The following is a 17,360-nucleotide window of genomic DNA, read 5'->3' as shown; positions in this document are numbered from 1 at the left end:
ATGACAGGGTTATGATTGCTGCAGGGGTAGTGAGCACAGACCAACATGATGCATTGCCTGTGGTTGCAAACCAGCTGTAATTTGAGGAAGTAGTATCCCTTTCAATTGGTAAGGATGCCCAGCTGGTGATAAGGAACATGCAACACAAATGTGTGTGCAGTACCTTGCAGCCTGGATAAACATAACATGTGGGTGAAGCCGAGTATCCTTTCACTTTGTTCTGTTCATAGAAAAGAAGATGTAAATGTTTCTTCTGGAATAGATAACCTTGTTGACCTCCCTGATACATCAGCCCTAGCAGACCATCCATGTCTGCAAGTTCCATTCCCCTATCATCCTTGTGCTCACTGATCTACATTGGCTCCTGGTCAAGCAACGTCTTGCCTTAAAGATTCTCATCTTATTTTCAAAACCCCCCATGGCTTTGCCCTTCCACATTATCATAATCTCCTTCAGCCCCTCAACCCTCTGAGATATCTGGGGCTCCCTAACTCTGGCCTCTTGTGTATTCCCAATTGCTCCACCATTGGTGGCCATGCCTTCAGTTGCCTAGGCCCCAAGCTCTGGATTTCTCTCCTTGCACCTCTCTGCTTCACTACCTTGCTAAGATACTCCTTAAAATCTTCCTCTTTGACCAAGTTATTGTCCATCTGACCTAAAATCTTTTTTCGTGGCTCAGTGTCGTACTTTGTTTTATAATGCTTCTTGGGGTTATTCATTATGTTAAAGGAGCTATATAAATATAACTTGTTATTACGACCAAATTATTTTTAGAGTCAATTAACAGCAATACAATCCCAGCAAAATCTTTTTCTGTTTACACAAAATGTATTTACCAGAGTGATAAAGTAGTAGAAAATGCCCAGAAGTTACTGAAGAAACTTAAGGGCAGAATTTTACATCCTGCAGGCGGGCGCATGCCCGACCCGATCGGGCATAAAATAGTGTGCGATGACATCGGGTGAGCGTCCCAACGTCATTGCGCACTCGCACAATATTTTGGTCAGCAGACACGTGCGAGTGTCGGCAGTACGCCCTCCGACAATTAAGAGGTCTGTTAAGGCCATTAAAGTATTAATTAACAGTGATTTTTCACTGCCCGCCCAACCTTATGGTTGGCGGGTGGGCAAATCGGCCAGGTGGCCTTTGCATTTTTCAGGAAACCTCATCTAAGGGTGGGGTGAGGTTTCCAAAATTAAATAAAAAAAACATTTGGGCAGAATTTTTATAATGCATGTGTTTAGGTGAGTGAGTCTGATGTGTGGGCATTTATTTCTGCATTTATAAATCTTTATTTGATGGTTTTATATTCTTCAGCTTCCTGAGGCAGCTCCCTGCTTTCAGGGAGTTTCTATTGCGTGCTGCCCTGCACTAGCACTGACTTCAGCGTATGCCCTCCTCCCGCCCCCACCCCGGCATTGCTAAGCCTTTCAGTGCGCGTTTCACGCTGGCTCGCTGGCTGTTAATTGGCTAGCAAGCGTGAAATCGCCGTCGAGCACCGATCGTGGGTGGCGGGCCGCTTCTCAGCCGCTCCCAGGCCTGCCCACTGCGCCTGCCCGATGATCTCAAAATTCAGGCCTTGAAATCAGAAACCAGCAACTAACCTGTAAGTACTTAATAAGTAAGTGCTTAATATAGTGCTGGTACGGTAGCTATCCTGCCAATTAGCACATGGTAAGTGAGGTGCAGGATATTCAAAAATTGTATTTAAATAAAAAAAATTCTGGCCTGTAAATACTCCCACAATGCTCTTACAGTAGCACATCCAGCAGTAGGCTGGTTAATGCCTGAAAAACTGGCAAATCTCTCAGCCAAATACTCCATAGGATCTCAAACAGAAAAGAATGATTGACAAAGCTGAAATAATAGGAAAAGAAAAATATAAGCACGATAGACACAAATGTTGTGAATTTTTTCAAGACTTTGCAATGTTTTTCATTAAAGCAGACTTTGACCATTCATTCCAATATAGTGTGAATAGATTGAGAACGTGGATCAGTATAGTATATACCAATAAAATGCTATTGTCTTTCAATGTAACTGCATTGCTCCTCCTTGACATTTTAATAATCTGTTAGTCTCTTCAGCCTTTAAAAAAATCCATCCCTTCTGCTGCTATAAAGTGAATGAGAAGTTGGCTCCAACGGCAGGAATAATATTCTATTTGTGTAATGATGTATCACATTTCGGCCTATTAATGCTTTCAGCACCTAATCATCAAGGCAAGATACAATGATCAACAGTGACACAATCACTTCAGCCAACAACGTGATATTGAACGATCTCTTAATGCCAGTTCTTCCATTAAATCTGTTTAGATTCCGCAATTTAGCAGCAAGCATTAAAAAAAATCTGCTGTGCTGTATGTAACAGTTGTATTTTTCAGCAAAAATAAAAGGCTTGTCACTTGATCTTTCAAGTTAAAATGCATGTTAAATTTTGAATGCTTAAGTGATTCACTGAGCAAGGTCTTGGTGTGATGTTTCCACAACAATAGCCATTAATTTATGTACTCGTCAGAGGCAATGACCTACAGCACCTAACGCTGCCAGGAATTTGCTTGCACTTGCTGATATCATTTTGATCTGACAAGTTAATATATCTTCTTCACAGCTGGTGAGATAAGCAGCATTTGGAATAGGGATTATTACTGCTTACGCAAAAAGTAAATAAATGTAGTTTGATTGGTCTTTTCCTTCAAAAACACTGACCCAGTAAACTGTTCACACACAGTTACTAATATTTTAAATTTTGCCAGATAAATATATTAAAATAAATTGAAAGGGTTGAGAGGTTTGACTGATACGTAAGCATGATTTCAGACAATGATGCTGAAAAGACAGTGACCATTTTGACTAGGCTTGTTGCAATGAATGAACTGTTTCTATTTATGCAAAAATCATACAGTAACAGACTACCTCTGCTTGGGAGAATAAGGATCTAAACAGATAAATTCAGTACGAGTGTCCACACCATGAGTGGCGGAAGTGCTCTAGAGGGCACGTGGAGGGCACAGCTCAGACGAATGTGCACAAACAGGATTTCACTTGTGTAAAAATGTACAAGTAAGAAATAAAGGAAGTTAATTATGTTATAAATAATACCTCATAGCTTGCATTCTAAAGTTACAAGAACAAAGCTGTCGAAAATATTTTAAGTCACATCCTATCTATATTTTGGTTTCTGCTCACAAATGGATGAATGTGTTAAAGTGTCACTGTCAAAAAATTGCAAACAAAACATTTTTTAAATTACATAAATAAATAATTTTAAAAATCAGAAACTAGACTCAATGGAATGAAATATGTGATCTGGACACATGCATATTATTTCAAAATTAGAGTAAGCATACCCCCTGCCATCCAGGAACGGGAAACTATTATTAGAAAGAAACACAGAAGGGAAGCTGTAAGAATAGCCTGCTATAAACAACATTGTAGTAATAACCTATTATGGTTCATCAGTCACATTTTTTAGCAGTCTGACCTAGTTACAACATTGATTGTGAAAATTACAAGGTTCATGCCTATATCTTTGTCACTCAACAATTTTTTAAATCACATATGAAACCATTGGGGGCTGAATTTTGTTGTTAACTTCAAAAATAAACACTTGGCTGCATTTTTGTTAATTATGAGGATCCTTTTAACCTAACCTACCCAACGGGAAACTGAGGGACTCAAATCAGCTGCCTGTTTCACAGCCCACCCTATTTTATAATGAAGAGTAAAATTGGGCAGGGTGTAGAACAGATAGCTAACCTGATCCACTCAGTTTCCCGCCAGGCAGATCAGATTAAAATTACCCCCAGTGTTTGCAAAGCTAAAGGTGAAATTCTCCCATCTTTTGAGCACTGGAGGCAGGAAGGTATTGCTAGGCTCAACACAAAGCAGGTCCATACCAAGATATGCCAGTGACTGTAACAGCCTGTTTCCTTATTATCGCTCTATCAGTCTCTGGGAAACAGATCCATAAACACTGGATTTATCTCTTTTAAACAAAAATCTCAGGATGTGGGCAAGATCTGCATTTATTGCCTTTCCCTGTAGCCTTTCAGAAGATGGTGGTGGACCTACTTTAATCTAATTTTTTCCCATCACCTTCTAAAGACATAAAATGAGTTTTTTGTAGTATAGTTCCAGTCCCCGGATATCTCACTTAACTTACTATTCTGCATGTGTAAATCTGGAGAATGAGTCTTAACACAACTGAACCTGAGCTGACTTTCCCTCGACATTAACACTCATTCTGGCTAATGACAATGGGTAGCACATTGGGTGGGAACTGTAAACTTTCTATCTGTCCACAAAAAAGACTCATCAACCAGTAGAATAGTGGTGGATATTGCAAAATCTGCCTGGCAGTCTTTAAAATTAACTTATAAATTAAATATTCAAATGTATTCTGCATATCCAAAGGGGAAAATTATATATTTATGTTCTGATACTAGTCAGGGATGTTAGTGAAAGGCTTGGTACAGGTAAGTATTACCTAGTAGGGGACTGGAAGTGGCAGCTACTGTTTCTATAAACTGATATTGCATCATGAAAGTAAATATATTTCTTAACTGAATAATTACAGAATTAAGCTATGATGCACTTTGTGAGGTCATAATATGCTTAAGTGATGTTGTACACCAGAAATAATCGACAATATGAAAGACCAACTATACAATGCTGTACGTAAAATTAGAGAGCATATAGAAATACATAGGATAACCAAGGACTGCCAGTAGAGTTTTGTTGGAGTCATTCATCATTTTTAAAAGTTTTTTTTTAAAGAAATGGCTGACTTTCAAATAGTTATTCTGTAATGGTGATAGAAAACATTTACCACAAGACGTGTTAAAACAGCGCAATGTAATTTGTTTAACTGTGCCTCATGATACGCTGTTGTCAAGGTTTCTTATAGAGCTGGGGGATTAGAATGCAGCTTTCAACATCCTTTTGGTCTTAGTTTTATATTCGCTTCATGCTGAATTAAAATTCTCAAATTTGTCTGTCTAACAGTGTTATATTTTAAATTAGCAATTTCTGATTGATTTACTGTGGTAAAGACAAACATCAGCAATTTGCTGGAACATTTCTCCTTTTCAAATCATAATTTCAATCACATAAATTGTTTATTTTCTTTGTACTGTTGTAAGTGAAAGAGAAAATGTTAACCCTGAATTTGTATTACAAGATAGCAGTAAATGGCCAAAATTACTACTGCTTTTTTAGCTGTGGTGTTAACCTGTTCATTATAAATAGGTTGTTAACAACTCTTCTAAAGTCATGCATAAAGAAATTTCAAGTAAATGGTTGTACATTAATATCTTCTGTTGTGACCTCACACCATAGACTTTATAGATTTAAAAACATTAAAACTTATATGTGTGACTGCAAACATGTTAATCAATTTGTTTTAACTAAATAGTTGCCAGAATGATTTGACATTAGACAAGTCTTTTGGTTCATTACCCTGATATCAATTTCAAATAGCAATGCTTTTTGCATAAAATCCTAGAAAAAATGAACTCTTTTAGAAAGATAAATAATGTATATTCAAGTCATTATAATAATTGATGAAAATCCAAAATAGTATAAATTCTCAAACAATTCTAAACCATTCATTTCTTATCTATTTGGCATTAACAGTATGATCTTGCAGCAACAGTTAATATATTCATCTGCTCCAGTCAACAGACAAGTAGATTAATGTGTTGAAGTAACATTATATAAATAAGAACATGCAAGTTTAGTTGAAAATATTACCTTTAATAATTCGTCCGTTGTCTATGTTGCACCATAGCGACAAGTAAGAAAAAAGAAACAAGAAAAGTACAAAATACTAAAGTGTAAATTTAAAAAAGAAATTGCTTATATATGTAAGCGCATAGTCCTATAAATACACCAAACTCTCAATATAAGGATTATAGTGATTATCCTATCTGTAATGAGGTTATACAGCCTTTGGGTCTGAATCTTTCATGATACATATTGTGCTATTTCATGGGGCATACATTCAATGGGAACCTTATTATAAGTTGCAGTAAGTTTATGCAGAACATGCCTCATCACAGCAAGTGAAATATTTGCTTTTCAAAGGTAGAGCTATAATGAGAATGGAGAGGTACTGTGAAGAATGATTTAAAGAACTACAGGCTTGACTAAACCCATTACTTTCATGCACAATTCTGGTGGCTGGTTTCAGATATACACCAAATGATTGCTGATGAGAGGGGTGACTTTTTAAGTTTCAGTCTTTTTTCTAATTTATACCTGTAATATTAGCTACATTTAAAATGACAGATACCAGTAACACTAACTACTCAAGGAGGAAAAATTGTGATGGACTTGAACCATTACTGCATATTAATATGCATTAATTTGCATCCAAGAATGCATGCAATGATATTTAGGGAAAGTTTCAATTTACATGATAATATAACCCGAGATGGTCATTCTACTTATAATTGCAACTAGAATTGAAAATGATATCAAGCCTCAATTATGCGCATCACAGTTGCGGATTACATTTCAAGAGCAGGGTTATCTGAGCCTGGGAGACAGTCATGGATATTTTTCTCAATGACCTTTTAGATTTTCTGCTGGTTACTTCTTACAGCAAAACATGTATTTATATTACATCTTCAGTTCAGGAAAAAAGCATCCCAAGGCACTTACTTTACCAAGGGAAAAGTAAAAAGTGATGAACACTGGGGCCTAGTGGGAAAGGTTAAGAGAAGCTTACTTGAGAAGATACGTTTTAAAAGGGCTTTTAAGGTTGCAGTGAGATGTAAAGATAATGGGGACTAAGTTGATAGACCCTGAAAACAAGTACAGTAAGGGAATTGGAATGCATGATTAACACCAAGCCCATTGATTGGAATGCAGGCAGCACATCAACTTCATGCTGCCTGCTTATTTGCATCATTTCTGTGTTTAGCCAATGCTGCTAGATGCATCTGCAGGAAGTCAATGTTGTACCACAACAGCTTGCCTGCACTGCTTAAAGCTAACATGCACTACTTAAAGGAGAAATGCGTTGTTGCTGGAATAGGCCCTGGGAGTCATGGTGGAAGAGAATTTGATCTGGGAAAGAGTGAGAAGTGACACAACAGAGGAGAGCACTGGATCCAAGATTTTCAGATACTACTGGAGGTCTTGGTGGAGGAGGTGAAAGGAGGAGCAATGTCCTATTTTTGCAGGGGAAAGGAGGCCCTCCAGACATATGACCAAGTGGTAGTGGGTGCAGGTAGTTGTGGAGTTCAATACCAGGAGTTATGCCCCGAGGACATGGATGCAGTGCCACAAGAAGTTCAATGGTCTCATTCAAGCGGCCAAGGTCATTCAAGTGGTTAAATGCCATATCCCACCAACTGCACCGTTAGCCTCAGCTACAGCTCAAATCACCTCACCACCCCCATTACTCAACTACCAATAATCTCTTTCAATAGGCCTCATACCTAATATGTTGCTTCTCACAGTATGAGAATAAAACAGGTAGAAATCATGCTTCAGCTATACAAAAGCCTGGTTATACCAGACCCGGGAGCAGTTGTGGGTGCCACAATTTAGGAAGAGCAGAATGGATTTGCCAGAAGGACAGCTGGACTCCGAGGGTTAAATTATGAGGTGAGAAAATAGGGTTGTATTCCCTGGAATTTAGAAGGTTAAGAGGTGACTTGGTCAAGATATTAGGGGAAACAGAAAAGGTAGATAGAGAGAAACTATTTCAGCTGGTTGGGGAGTCTATGACTAGGGGTGGAATTTTCCGTGCTGGTTGGTGGCAGGCACTTTGGCGACGTGAGCACACAATATAGCGAAACGCCAAAAATCGGTTTCACAATGTCGTGAAACCAGTTTGCAATTGTCCACTCTGCCTGTTAGTGGCAGGCTGTGATTACCACCGTTGGACACCGGCAACTTCATTGTGATACATCTGCATAGTATAAGCTCAGCTCACCAGAACCATCCCCCCACGCTGGATCATCCGAGCACATCGGCATGATTGCATGCTGATGTGTTTCACAATTGTATATAAGTGACATGCACCTGGCGGGCTGCACTTTGCTCGGGACTTCGAGGTTTGTTTGCGTATCTTGCTTCGAGCAGCACTCACAGTCATCAGTGCCAGGCTTCACATACAGCAGCGCATCACTTTTAGGGGCGATCATGGTAAAGTCTCTACCTACCAGATCAGCCATAAGGCAGGGATGACTTTTCAATGTCTGCAGGGCTAGGGCTTGCTAGGGGAAGGGGAAGAAGTGGCCTCAGCTAAGGAAAGAGGCTGCAGGACGAGTGCAATACTGAGGAAGGGGGGTATCCCAGAGTGTGTGTGGGGGTACAAGTTGATCCGTTCAAGTGGCCTCAAGATGGTGAGGGCTGAGGACGCAGTCTCTAGAGGACATGAGGCCAGATGGAGATGTGAGGGTGTGTGTGAAAGAGTGAATGGTGATGTCCCATGAGCTGGCAGTGAGTGAGATGACAGTGAATGTGTGATGGGCTTGAGTGTGTGAGTTTAGAGTGATGAGATAGTTGCCTTACCCTGGTGGCAGGGATCATTCATCCTGTATCTGCATTGGATGGCCAATCTCTTCTGTGCAGCATTGGCACTGATCACCACTGCCATCGCCTACCAAGCTGGAGTGGTGAGATTGCTGGACCTCCTGCAGCCAGAGTGGGGTAGAGGTCATCACGGTGGGCTTCCACGTCATCCAAAAGGTGCTCCAGGAACACATAACTGAATCGGGGGCTGCGGTTTTCTTGCCTTTTGGGGCCAGGTCTTCTGTGCAGCTGTCTTGGTCTGGAAGCACTGAGAACTGTGCATACGGCTGCACTTTAAATATGGCACCTGGTGTGAGGAAGTGGGGAGGTGACGGCATGGTGGGCAAATGAGAGCCCACCTGTCATCAAAACAGTATTTTTCCCTGGAATGCATGGTTAATGAGGTGGGATTGGGACAATACGGCATGAAAAACTGCCACTGCGGCCAGTGGGTAAAACATTCTTTTTCCCACCCGCTACCACGCTTAGTGCAAATCTGGGACGATTCCACCCTAGGAAGCAGAGTCTAAAAATTAGAGCTGGACATTTCAGGAGGGAAATTAGGAAAAGCCTTCACAAGCAACCAGTGGTAAAAGTTTGGAACTCTGAATGGCAAACAGCAGTTGATGCTAGGTCAATTGTTAATTTTAAAACTGAGACTTAGAGATTTTTGTTCACCAAACGTATTAATGGATACGGTGCACAGTTGGGTATATGGAGTTAGGTTGCAGATCAGCCACAATTTCATTGAATAGCATAACAGGCTTGAGGGCTAAATGGCCTACTCCTGTTCCTATGTTCATATGCTGCAAGCCTCACACCCACATCTCAAATAGTGCATACTCTGCTAAGCATTCAACCTTGACAGCCACAGCAGCCAAATGCATTGCACCACACTTACTGACGCACTTCCCTCTCTCTTGCAGGTCAAAGTGGCACACAACTGGAGCAGCAGGAGCTAACTGGTAGGGGGCAGGTCCTCCTGCATGTCTTAGTCCCCTTGGAGAAGATGATGCTGGCCATTCTTGGAATGCCCATTGTTGAGGCTATGGCCTCAGTGGTGCTGAGACCATTGAGGATGATGGTATCCTCAAACCTAATCCTCTTTCTCACATCCCACTTCCCCCTCATCTCTCAAATCCTTTTGATTTACAGGCTGCAGTTGATGTAATCATGCACTTCTTGTGTCCCATCCTTCCCTGCACCACAACCTTACCTTGTGCTTTTTTCTTTTCAGATATGCAGAAGGTGCAAGCTGGTCGGCCAGTGGAGGAACAGCAGGAACAGAGTGATGGCGAAGACATAGCACAATCACGTCAGCCCAAAACTTCTGATCAACATCTGAATCGCTGCATCCAATGCTGATCAGACCGAAAACTACCCACTTACATGGATACCTTTAAAAAGGCCAGACTTCTGATCCATGATATAGAGAACTCCTTCAGCAAAGGAATCTACACACAGACCAGCGAAGAGAATCTGCACAGAAGTCATGCCCCCTTTTCACTGCACTAGCTGCTGTAAGGTAAGTTTAAATGTCCAGTGTGAATGTCAGAAGCTGGGTGATGGATGAATGTTAGTGAATGGGTGAACAGATAAGTGGATGAATGAAGGAATGGGGAGGGTTGTAAGGTGGGTAGGTGGGTGAGGCAAGTGGGTAGGGTGGGTGAGGCAATAGGGCAGCATGGCAGGTAGGTAGGTTGATAGGTGGGTAGCATGGTAGGCTGGCAGGCGGATAGGGTGGCAGGTGGATTGGGTGGCAGGTGAGTAGGGTGATAGGTGACAAGTGGCAAGTTGGTAGGTGGGTAGTGTGGCAGATAGTTAGGGTTGTAGGGGGTAGGATGGTAGGGTGGCAGATGGGTAGGATTGCATGTGGGTAGTGTGATATGTGGGCAGGCTGGCAGATGGGTGAGTTGGCAGGTGAGTTGTGAGGCAATTGGGTTGGGGTCTGGTCGGAAGAGTTGTCACATTGAGTCAGGAAATAATCAGGTGGTGGGGGTTAGTCAGGTCAGATCGGTGGAGGTAGTTGGGTTGTGGGGCTAATCAGGTCTAGTCGGGGAAGTAGTTGGGTGGTAGGGGCTACTCAGGTCGGGTCAGAGAATAGTCAGATCAGATAGGAGGTAGTTGTGGGGTGTCAGGGGGTAGCTGGGGGTTCAGTGTGAGTGATTGGAGAGGGGAAGGGTTGGTTGTATATTTACCCAGGAGTTAGACTAGGATTTTTCAAAATTAACATTTCCTGGGTAACTATTCAGGTAAGTACATTGGAACTGTCTGAAGTCTCTGGCTCTAGCTTAGAGTCGGAGACTTTGTCGGAGGATCCTGGGGAGCAGGGGACTTGCCCATCGGAAGTTCAAACTTCCCAGGCAATTCCCATGGGGTTTGCGAGTTGGGATTTCTGTGGGGTCCCGATGTGCATCTTGGGTCATATGCCTGGTCTCTGCTGATCCAGAGACCAGAAGATCTGGGTCTTTATTTCATATTTGCCACCACAAGTGCAGGTGCTAATGCTAACGTATCTTAAAGGGTAAATTAGACGTGGAATCTTCATGTGGTGTGACATTGGGCATTAGTGGGCTGCAACCAGGGCAGGGGGAAAGGATAGTTCAGGTGCCATCTTGCTGGAGGGTGAGGTTGCAGATGTTTTCTGCTGCAGTGGACTCAGGTGAGCACTTCAGTGGGCAGCTGACAGAAGAAGGCTGATGGCTATGCACAATGAAATGCTTGAGCAGCCTGCCAGAAAGCCTGATGTCAATGTCAATGAGCATGGTGGAATCCAGTGACAACTTGGCACAGAGCCTTGTACAGAGCTTGGAGCCCATCCTTTCCAGCATGGAAGTGGTGGCTGGTCCATCACACATCTGTGGCCCCCAAGCATGGTGCAATGTTGGATAACTGATGTTGTAGCTTCCATTACATCACTAGTAGCAATCACTCAATGGCTAGGATTTTACAGCCCCTCCCGCCTGGCGGGATATTACGATCCCACCGAACTGAATGGAGATTTAAATAGCTCGCTGCATCTACGGAGGAGAGAGAGACCGCGGCAGGGGCCATAAAATCCTGGCCAATGTTTGAGTGCTACAGTGGAAGCTCAGTCTACTCTCATGCACGATCAGCATGCTGCCATCATGGCAGTGGATTACAGCATGCAAAGGGGCTATCAGGGTGTCAAGATGTCCACCAATCTGTCCTCCTGAGGTGCTGTTTCAAGGGAGTGACAGTGGTTCCATGGAGCATGAATTTGCTGACCTCTCTCAGGAAGACAGCATTCGTCCTGCAACCCCTATCACTCTAGCCTAATTCAATGAAGAGTGCAGGAGGGCATCACAGGAGCAGCACCAGGCATACCTAAAAATAAGGTTTCAACCTGGTGAAGCTACAACACAGGGCTATGTGTATGCTAAACAGTAGACGTAATATGTGATAGGCAGAGCTAGTGTTCCAACAAACAACGGGTTAGATTAAAGCTCTGCAATTCTGCTATATCTAGTTGTGAATGGTTGTGGACAATTAAACAACTAACCAGAGGAGGAGGCTTCAGAAATATCCCCATCCTTAATGATGGGAGAGTCCAGTATGTCTGTGAAAAAGACAAGGCTGAAACATTTGTAACCATCTTCAGCCAGAAATACTGAGTGGACGATCCATCGTGGCCTCCTGCTGGGTTACTCACCAAAACAGAATCCAGACTTCAACCAATTTGATTCACTCCATGTCATAGCACAATATGGCCAAACCCATTGGATACAACAAAGACTATGGACCCTGTCAACATCCCAACTGTAGTGATGAAGGCTTATGCTCCATGACTGGTTATGCCCCTAGTCAAGTTGTTCCAGCATAGCTACAACATTGGCATCTACCTGACAATATGGAAAATGGCTGAGGTATATCCTATTCACAAAAAGCAGGACAAATACAATCCAGCCATTTCCCACCCCATCACTCTACTCTTGATTGTCAGCAAAATGATGACAGTGTTAGGAAGCAGCACTACTCATCAATAACCTGCTCAATGATGCTTAGTTTGGGTTCTGCCAGGGCCACTCAGTGCCAGACTGCGTTAGAGCATTGGTCCAAACATGAACAAAAGAGTTCAATTCAGGAGATGTGCTGAGAGTGACTGGTCTTGACATCAAGGCAGCATTTGACGGAGTGTGACAGTAAGGAGTCCTAGTAAAATTGAGGTCAATGGGAATAAGGGGGGAATTTTTCCACTGGTTAGAGTCATACCTAGCACAAAGGAAGATGGTTGTGGTTGTTTGGGTTAATCATCTCAGTCCCAGGGCATTATTGCAGGACTTCCTCAGGGTAGTGTCCTAGGCCCAAACATCATCAGCTGCTTCATCAAAGACCTTCCCTCCAAAAAGGCCAGAAGTAGGGATGTTCAGCGCAATTGCAACTTCTCGGATACTGAAGCAGTCTGTGCCCACATGCAGCAAGACCTGTGCAACATTCAGGCTTGGGCTGAGAATTTGCAAATAACATTCATGCTAAATAAATGCCAGCCAATGACCATCTTCAATAAGAGAACACCTAACCATTTCTCCTTAACATTCAATGGCATTACCATCACTGAATCCCCCGCCAATATTCTGTCGTTACCATTGACCAGAAATTGAACTGGACCAGCCATATAAATACTATGGTTACAAGTGCAGGTCAGCGGCTGGGAATTCTGCGGTGAGTAACTCACCTCTTAACTCCCCAAATCCTGTCCACCATCTACAAGGCACTAGTCGGGAGTGTAATGGAATATTCTCCACTTGCCTGGATGAATTGTCAATCCAACAACACTCAAGAAGCTCAATGCCATCCAACACAAAGCAACCCACTTGATCAGCACTCCATTCTCACCTTAAACCTTCATTCGCTCCACTAATGGTGTGTACCATTTGCAAGATGCACTGCGGCAATTCACCAAAGATCCTTCAACAATACTTTCCAACCTGCGATCTGTACCACCTAGAAGGCCAAGGGCAACAGTTCAAAAGAACTTCATTCATGTAGTGTGGGCTTCGCTGGCTAGGCCAGCAATTATTGCCCATCCCTAGTTGCCCTTGAGAAGGTGGTGGTGAGCTACCTTCTTAAAATGCTGCAGTCCATGTGGTGTAGGTACATCCACAGTGCTGTTAGGGAGGGAGTTCCAGGATTTTGTCCCAGTGAAGGAACGGCGATATATTTCCAAGTCAGGATGGTGAGTGACTTGGAGGGGGACTTCCAAGTGATGGTGTTCCCATCTATGTGCTGCCCTTGTCCTTCTAGATGGTAGTGGTCGTGGGTTTGGAAGGTGCTGTTGAAGGAGCCTTGGTGAATTCCTGCAGTGCATCTTGTAGATGGTATATGCTGCTGCCACTGTGCGTCAGTGGTCGAGGGAGCAAATGTTTGGGGATGGGGTGCTAATCAAGTGGACTGCTTTGTCTAGCACTCAGATCTAGCGAGCTGTTTTGACCTGGATGGTGTCAAGCTTCTTGAGTGTTGTGGGAGCTGCACTCATCCAGGCAAATGGGGAGTATTCCATCACACTCCTGACTTGTGCCTTGTAGATGGTGGATAGGCTTTGGGGAGTCAGGAGGTGAGTTACTTGTCACATGGGAACTCCTAGGAATTCCCTTCCTAAGATCACTGTGAGTTTACCTACGCCACATGGGCTGCAGCAGTTGAAGAAGGGCAGTTAGGGGTGGGCATCAAATGCTGGCCTTGCCAGCGACGGTCACATCCCATGAATAAATAAAAAAAAACCCTTGTTGTTGCCTGTTAGCCAACTAGCCCACAGAGATGCTGCCTGTGCTAAGAAGGTGCAGCTGCAACTTGAAAAAAACTATCGAAAGCACCAAGCACATAGATTCAAAGCAAGAAATCAAGCAGCACCTGATATCTAAGTAGTTGATGAACTCTTTAAATAATGCTGCAGGGTAGGGGGTTCATTCTGCTGCTTAATATGTATTTCACTGTGGAAGTTAAGAGAGGACATTGGCTGGCGTGTGGAGCTCCAAAATGTTACCATTGTGACTGATGTCAGAATATGCCTGTTCTGCATACTTTCAGCAAATGCTCACTGTCCACATGCGTGTTAATGCCTGCACCCAATTACATCAGATGCAATTCACCCCACAAATGCGCATGAGTGCTGCAGGTGTCATTTGGGAGCCCTGTCAGTACTCACAACATTCAGTGAAAGGGTGCAAATGAGACTAATTTCTCACTCAAAGGCTTTAGTGAAGAAATCCTAAAGTGTAGACCTGATTTAAAATCAAGGGTTGGGCCCAAGGGAAACAGAATGCACTAAATGTCAGCTTTGGATGATTGAGAGTGTGGAAGGGAACATGTTGGTGGACAAAATTGCTGAAGTAATGGTGGATGAAATCATGGGAAGGTTGGAAGATGAAAATGAAGGTTTTAAATTCAATGCCTTGAGTAACTGGGAATTGTGGAATCCAGCAAGAGGAGCTGGGTTAGCAGAGCTTAATGCAGGATGTAGGAAACTGAGTTTTGGAGTCTGTGAAATGTAAGTGAAGAGCATTTTGAAGGAATTGGCCTAGAAATTTAGTGATATTGTGTCTGTTTTACAGATATATATTGGGTGCCTTAGCATTCAATATATGAGGGCAGTGTGTGCACTGACATTCTATGACATTCTATGCTGGAAGTGCATCTCTTGCCATATTGGTAAAGGCTCTTGCATAGGCTTATAGAACCTGAGCCTGAAACAGGTATTAGACACTTTGCATCTGCAAATAGCGACCTATCGCTTGTTTGAGGCCCCATCCTGAAATATAATTACTCTTTTTGGAGAGTGTGGAATCAGGAGGAGCCTGGAGGAGCCTGCTTCAAAGTAGTTCTGAAAACCATTGCTGGCCTCTGCTCAGCTCCCTCTCCATACTGCTTGCTCCTCCTCCTGATCAACCTGCATGCCTCCTAGACTCTACCTGAGGGCCACTGACAAAAAGGATGCCAGCTCAACTTCATCCTCATGGATCTTCACCTGGACACCCCAATGGCATCCTCAGCTCACCAGCAATGTGCTGATGAGGCCCAAGGCCCAATTTCCAATGAGACTTGTGCTTCTGATATCTGACTTGCATTCCTAGCTTGTTGCCTATTTCAGGCTTAATTACTGGTCAATGTAATTTTCATCCCATCAAGTCTAGAGATGAGAATAATGTGGATAAGGCTTTTGGCAGTGTTAGTCTAAGGGAATCACATGTGTGGTTAATACTGTGGAGGTGAAATATTGTGGAGCAGTCGTGTTGATGGATTTAAAGGGTGAGATACAGTGGGGCCATCTAGTAAGTCATCCGATATAAACTAATCATTATTTATTTTCCATGTTTACTGGGCTGCCTCTGGTGACTCATATAGAAGGTAAATCACTATAAATATATAAGGGGATCCTATAGTCTCTCACGTTGAATAAAAGGGATTGCCTGTAACACATCATGTATAAAGATGTTGTTTAGAATGACTCATCCAATATAAATGGAGTCCCTATAGCAATTTACAAATGGCTATTTATAATGACTCAACCAATATCTGACTCATTGTACAAAAGGCCATATCTACTGACTCATTTTCTATACAGAAATCATCCACAGGACTTACTCTCTTCAGGATATATGTTTTGTAGCTTTCTCAGTATTGAGAGACCACCAATCATGAATATTCTATATACAGTATAATTAACACTTTGCATAGGGTCTGTCTAATTTTAATCAAAAAAAAAAGAGGCAGCAGTGACTCACTAGGCATACTTATAGGAAATTGTGGAAATTTCAAGGCACCGATTTTTTAAATGACAATTTCATTTGTTGTTCAACCACATTCCTCAAAATACATCGGGACCTGGACATTGAAAATCTGGATTTGTGGACTGAATCATTAAAATATCAGCCTTTTAAAGCATGTGATTAAATCAGTTGCAAGCCAGATCTTTCTGAAATAGTAATATGGCAAAATCTAAACTCACAGAAAACGTGCTTTGTAAAGCACTAAGATGCCTACCTTCACTTGCATGTCGATCCCTAAATATAATCCTAGAGTTAACATGGTATCCTTCAATATCATGGACTGAAGAGGCTCTCCTCATACTGCATACACTTTCTCTTGACTGACTGTATGTTAGACCAGAGGTAGACTGCAACGTATCTGGATTCAGTCCATCCCAATGTCGCTTTGGTGAAGAATGATCCAGTGGTCCTGGCAAATTTACAAATGGAGGAGAGCTACCCGGCTCAGTCAGTGCTTTAGTGTCTTCAAACTCTGAAGGGCCACAGCTTTCGCTTGTGGGGGATTTCAAGTCTTTCATAGCCAAAGAATCATCGCTTACTTGAGAAGGCTCCACTACAACCACATCAGGGTCCTCTTGGGGAAGTGATTGTTTGCTAGATGTGAGAAGTCTTATTGCAGGCAGCTTTAGTTTGAAAAATCTTCCTCGGCCTACAGTAAATGAAATAAATGAACATAAACAAGCAATACTAATCATTTGTTTACTCATACTAAAATGCCCAACAATAAGAACATACAGGAAACAAAAGCAGATATTGACAATAGTAAACACTTGCCAAATCTCTCCATCTGCTACTACATTTAAAATGGAAATCATTATTTCTTGACAAGGAAAATAGGGTTGATATGTTAGTTGCTTATAATTAAAATGATGCACAAACTATAAAATTGCAACCTTATCAACTTTGAAAATATTCATACATGTTTAATTGATATGCTAGGGAAAGGATTCGAGAGTTGTGTGCATATTGATGAACATTTTTGAGCAAAAGATTGCATTTTAGAAGATGTATAATTTTGTCATCATTTTTGAGTAAAGGAAAT

General features: G+C 42.3%; 1 protein-coding gene across 1 annotated transcript in view; it reads right to left on the bottom strand.

Moving 5' to 3' along the window:
• Nucleotides 1-16,904, bottom strand: part of LOC121284684 (potassium voltage-gated channel subfamily H member 7) — a 208,575-nt gene extending 191,671 nt beyond the window's left edge. Inside the window, exons 1-2 of the mRNA XM_041200241.1 lie at nucleotides 16,533-16,904; nucleotides 5,757-5,777 (exon numbers count right to left, since the gene is read on the bottom strand). Coding sequence (XP_041056175.1) covers nucleotides 5,757-5,777; nucleotides 16,533-16,836 — 325 coding nt within the window. The 5' untranslated portion in view covers nucleotides 16,837-16,904. The remainder of the gene's footprint in view (nucleotides 1-5,756; nucleotides 5,778-16,532) is intronic.
• Nucleotides 16,905-17,360: the final 456 nt, after the last annotated feature.

Source organism: Carcharodon carcharias, chromosome 12 (assembly GCF_017639515.1).
Source record: "Carcharodon carcharias isolate sCarCar2 chromosome 12, sCarCar2.pri, whole genome shotgun sequence".
Taxonomy (NCBI): domain Eukaryota; kingdom Metazoa; phylum Chordata; class Chondrichthyes; order Lamniformes; family Lamnidae; genus Carcharodon; species Carcharodon carcharias.
The sequence above is the reverse complement of the archived record's forward strand: the minus strand, read 5'-3'. Positions and strand labels throughout refer to the sequence as shown.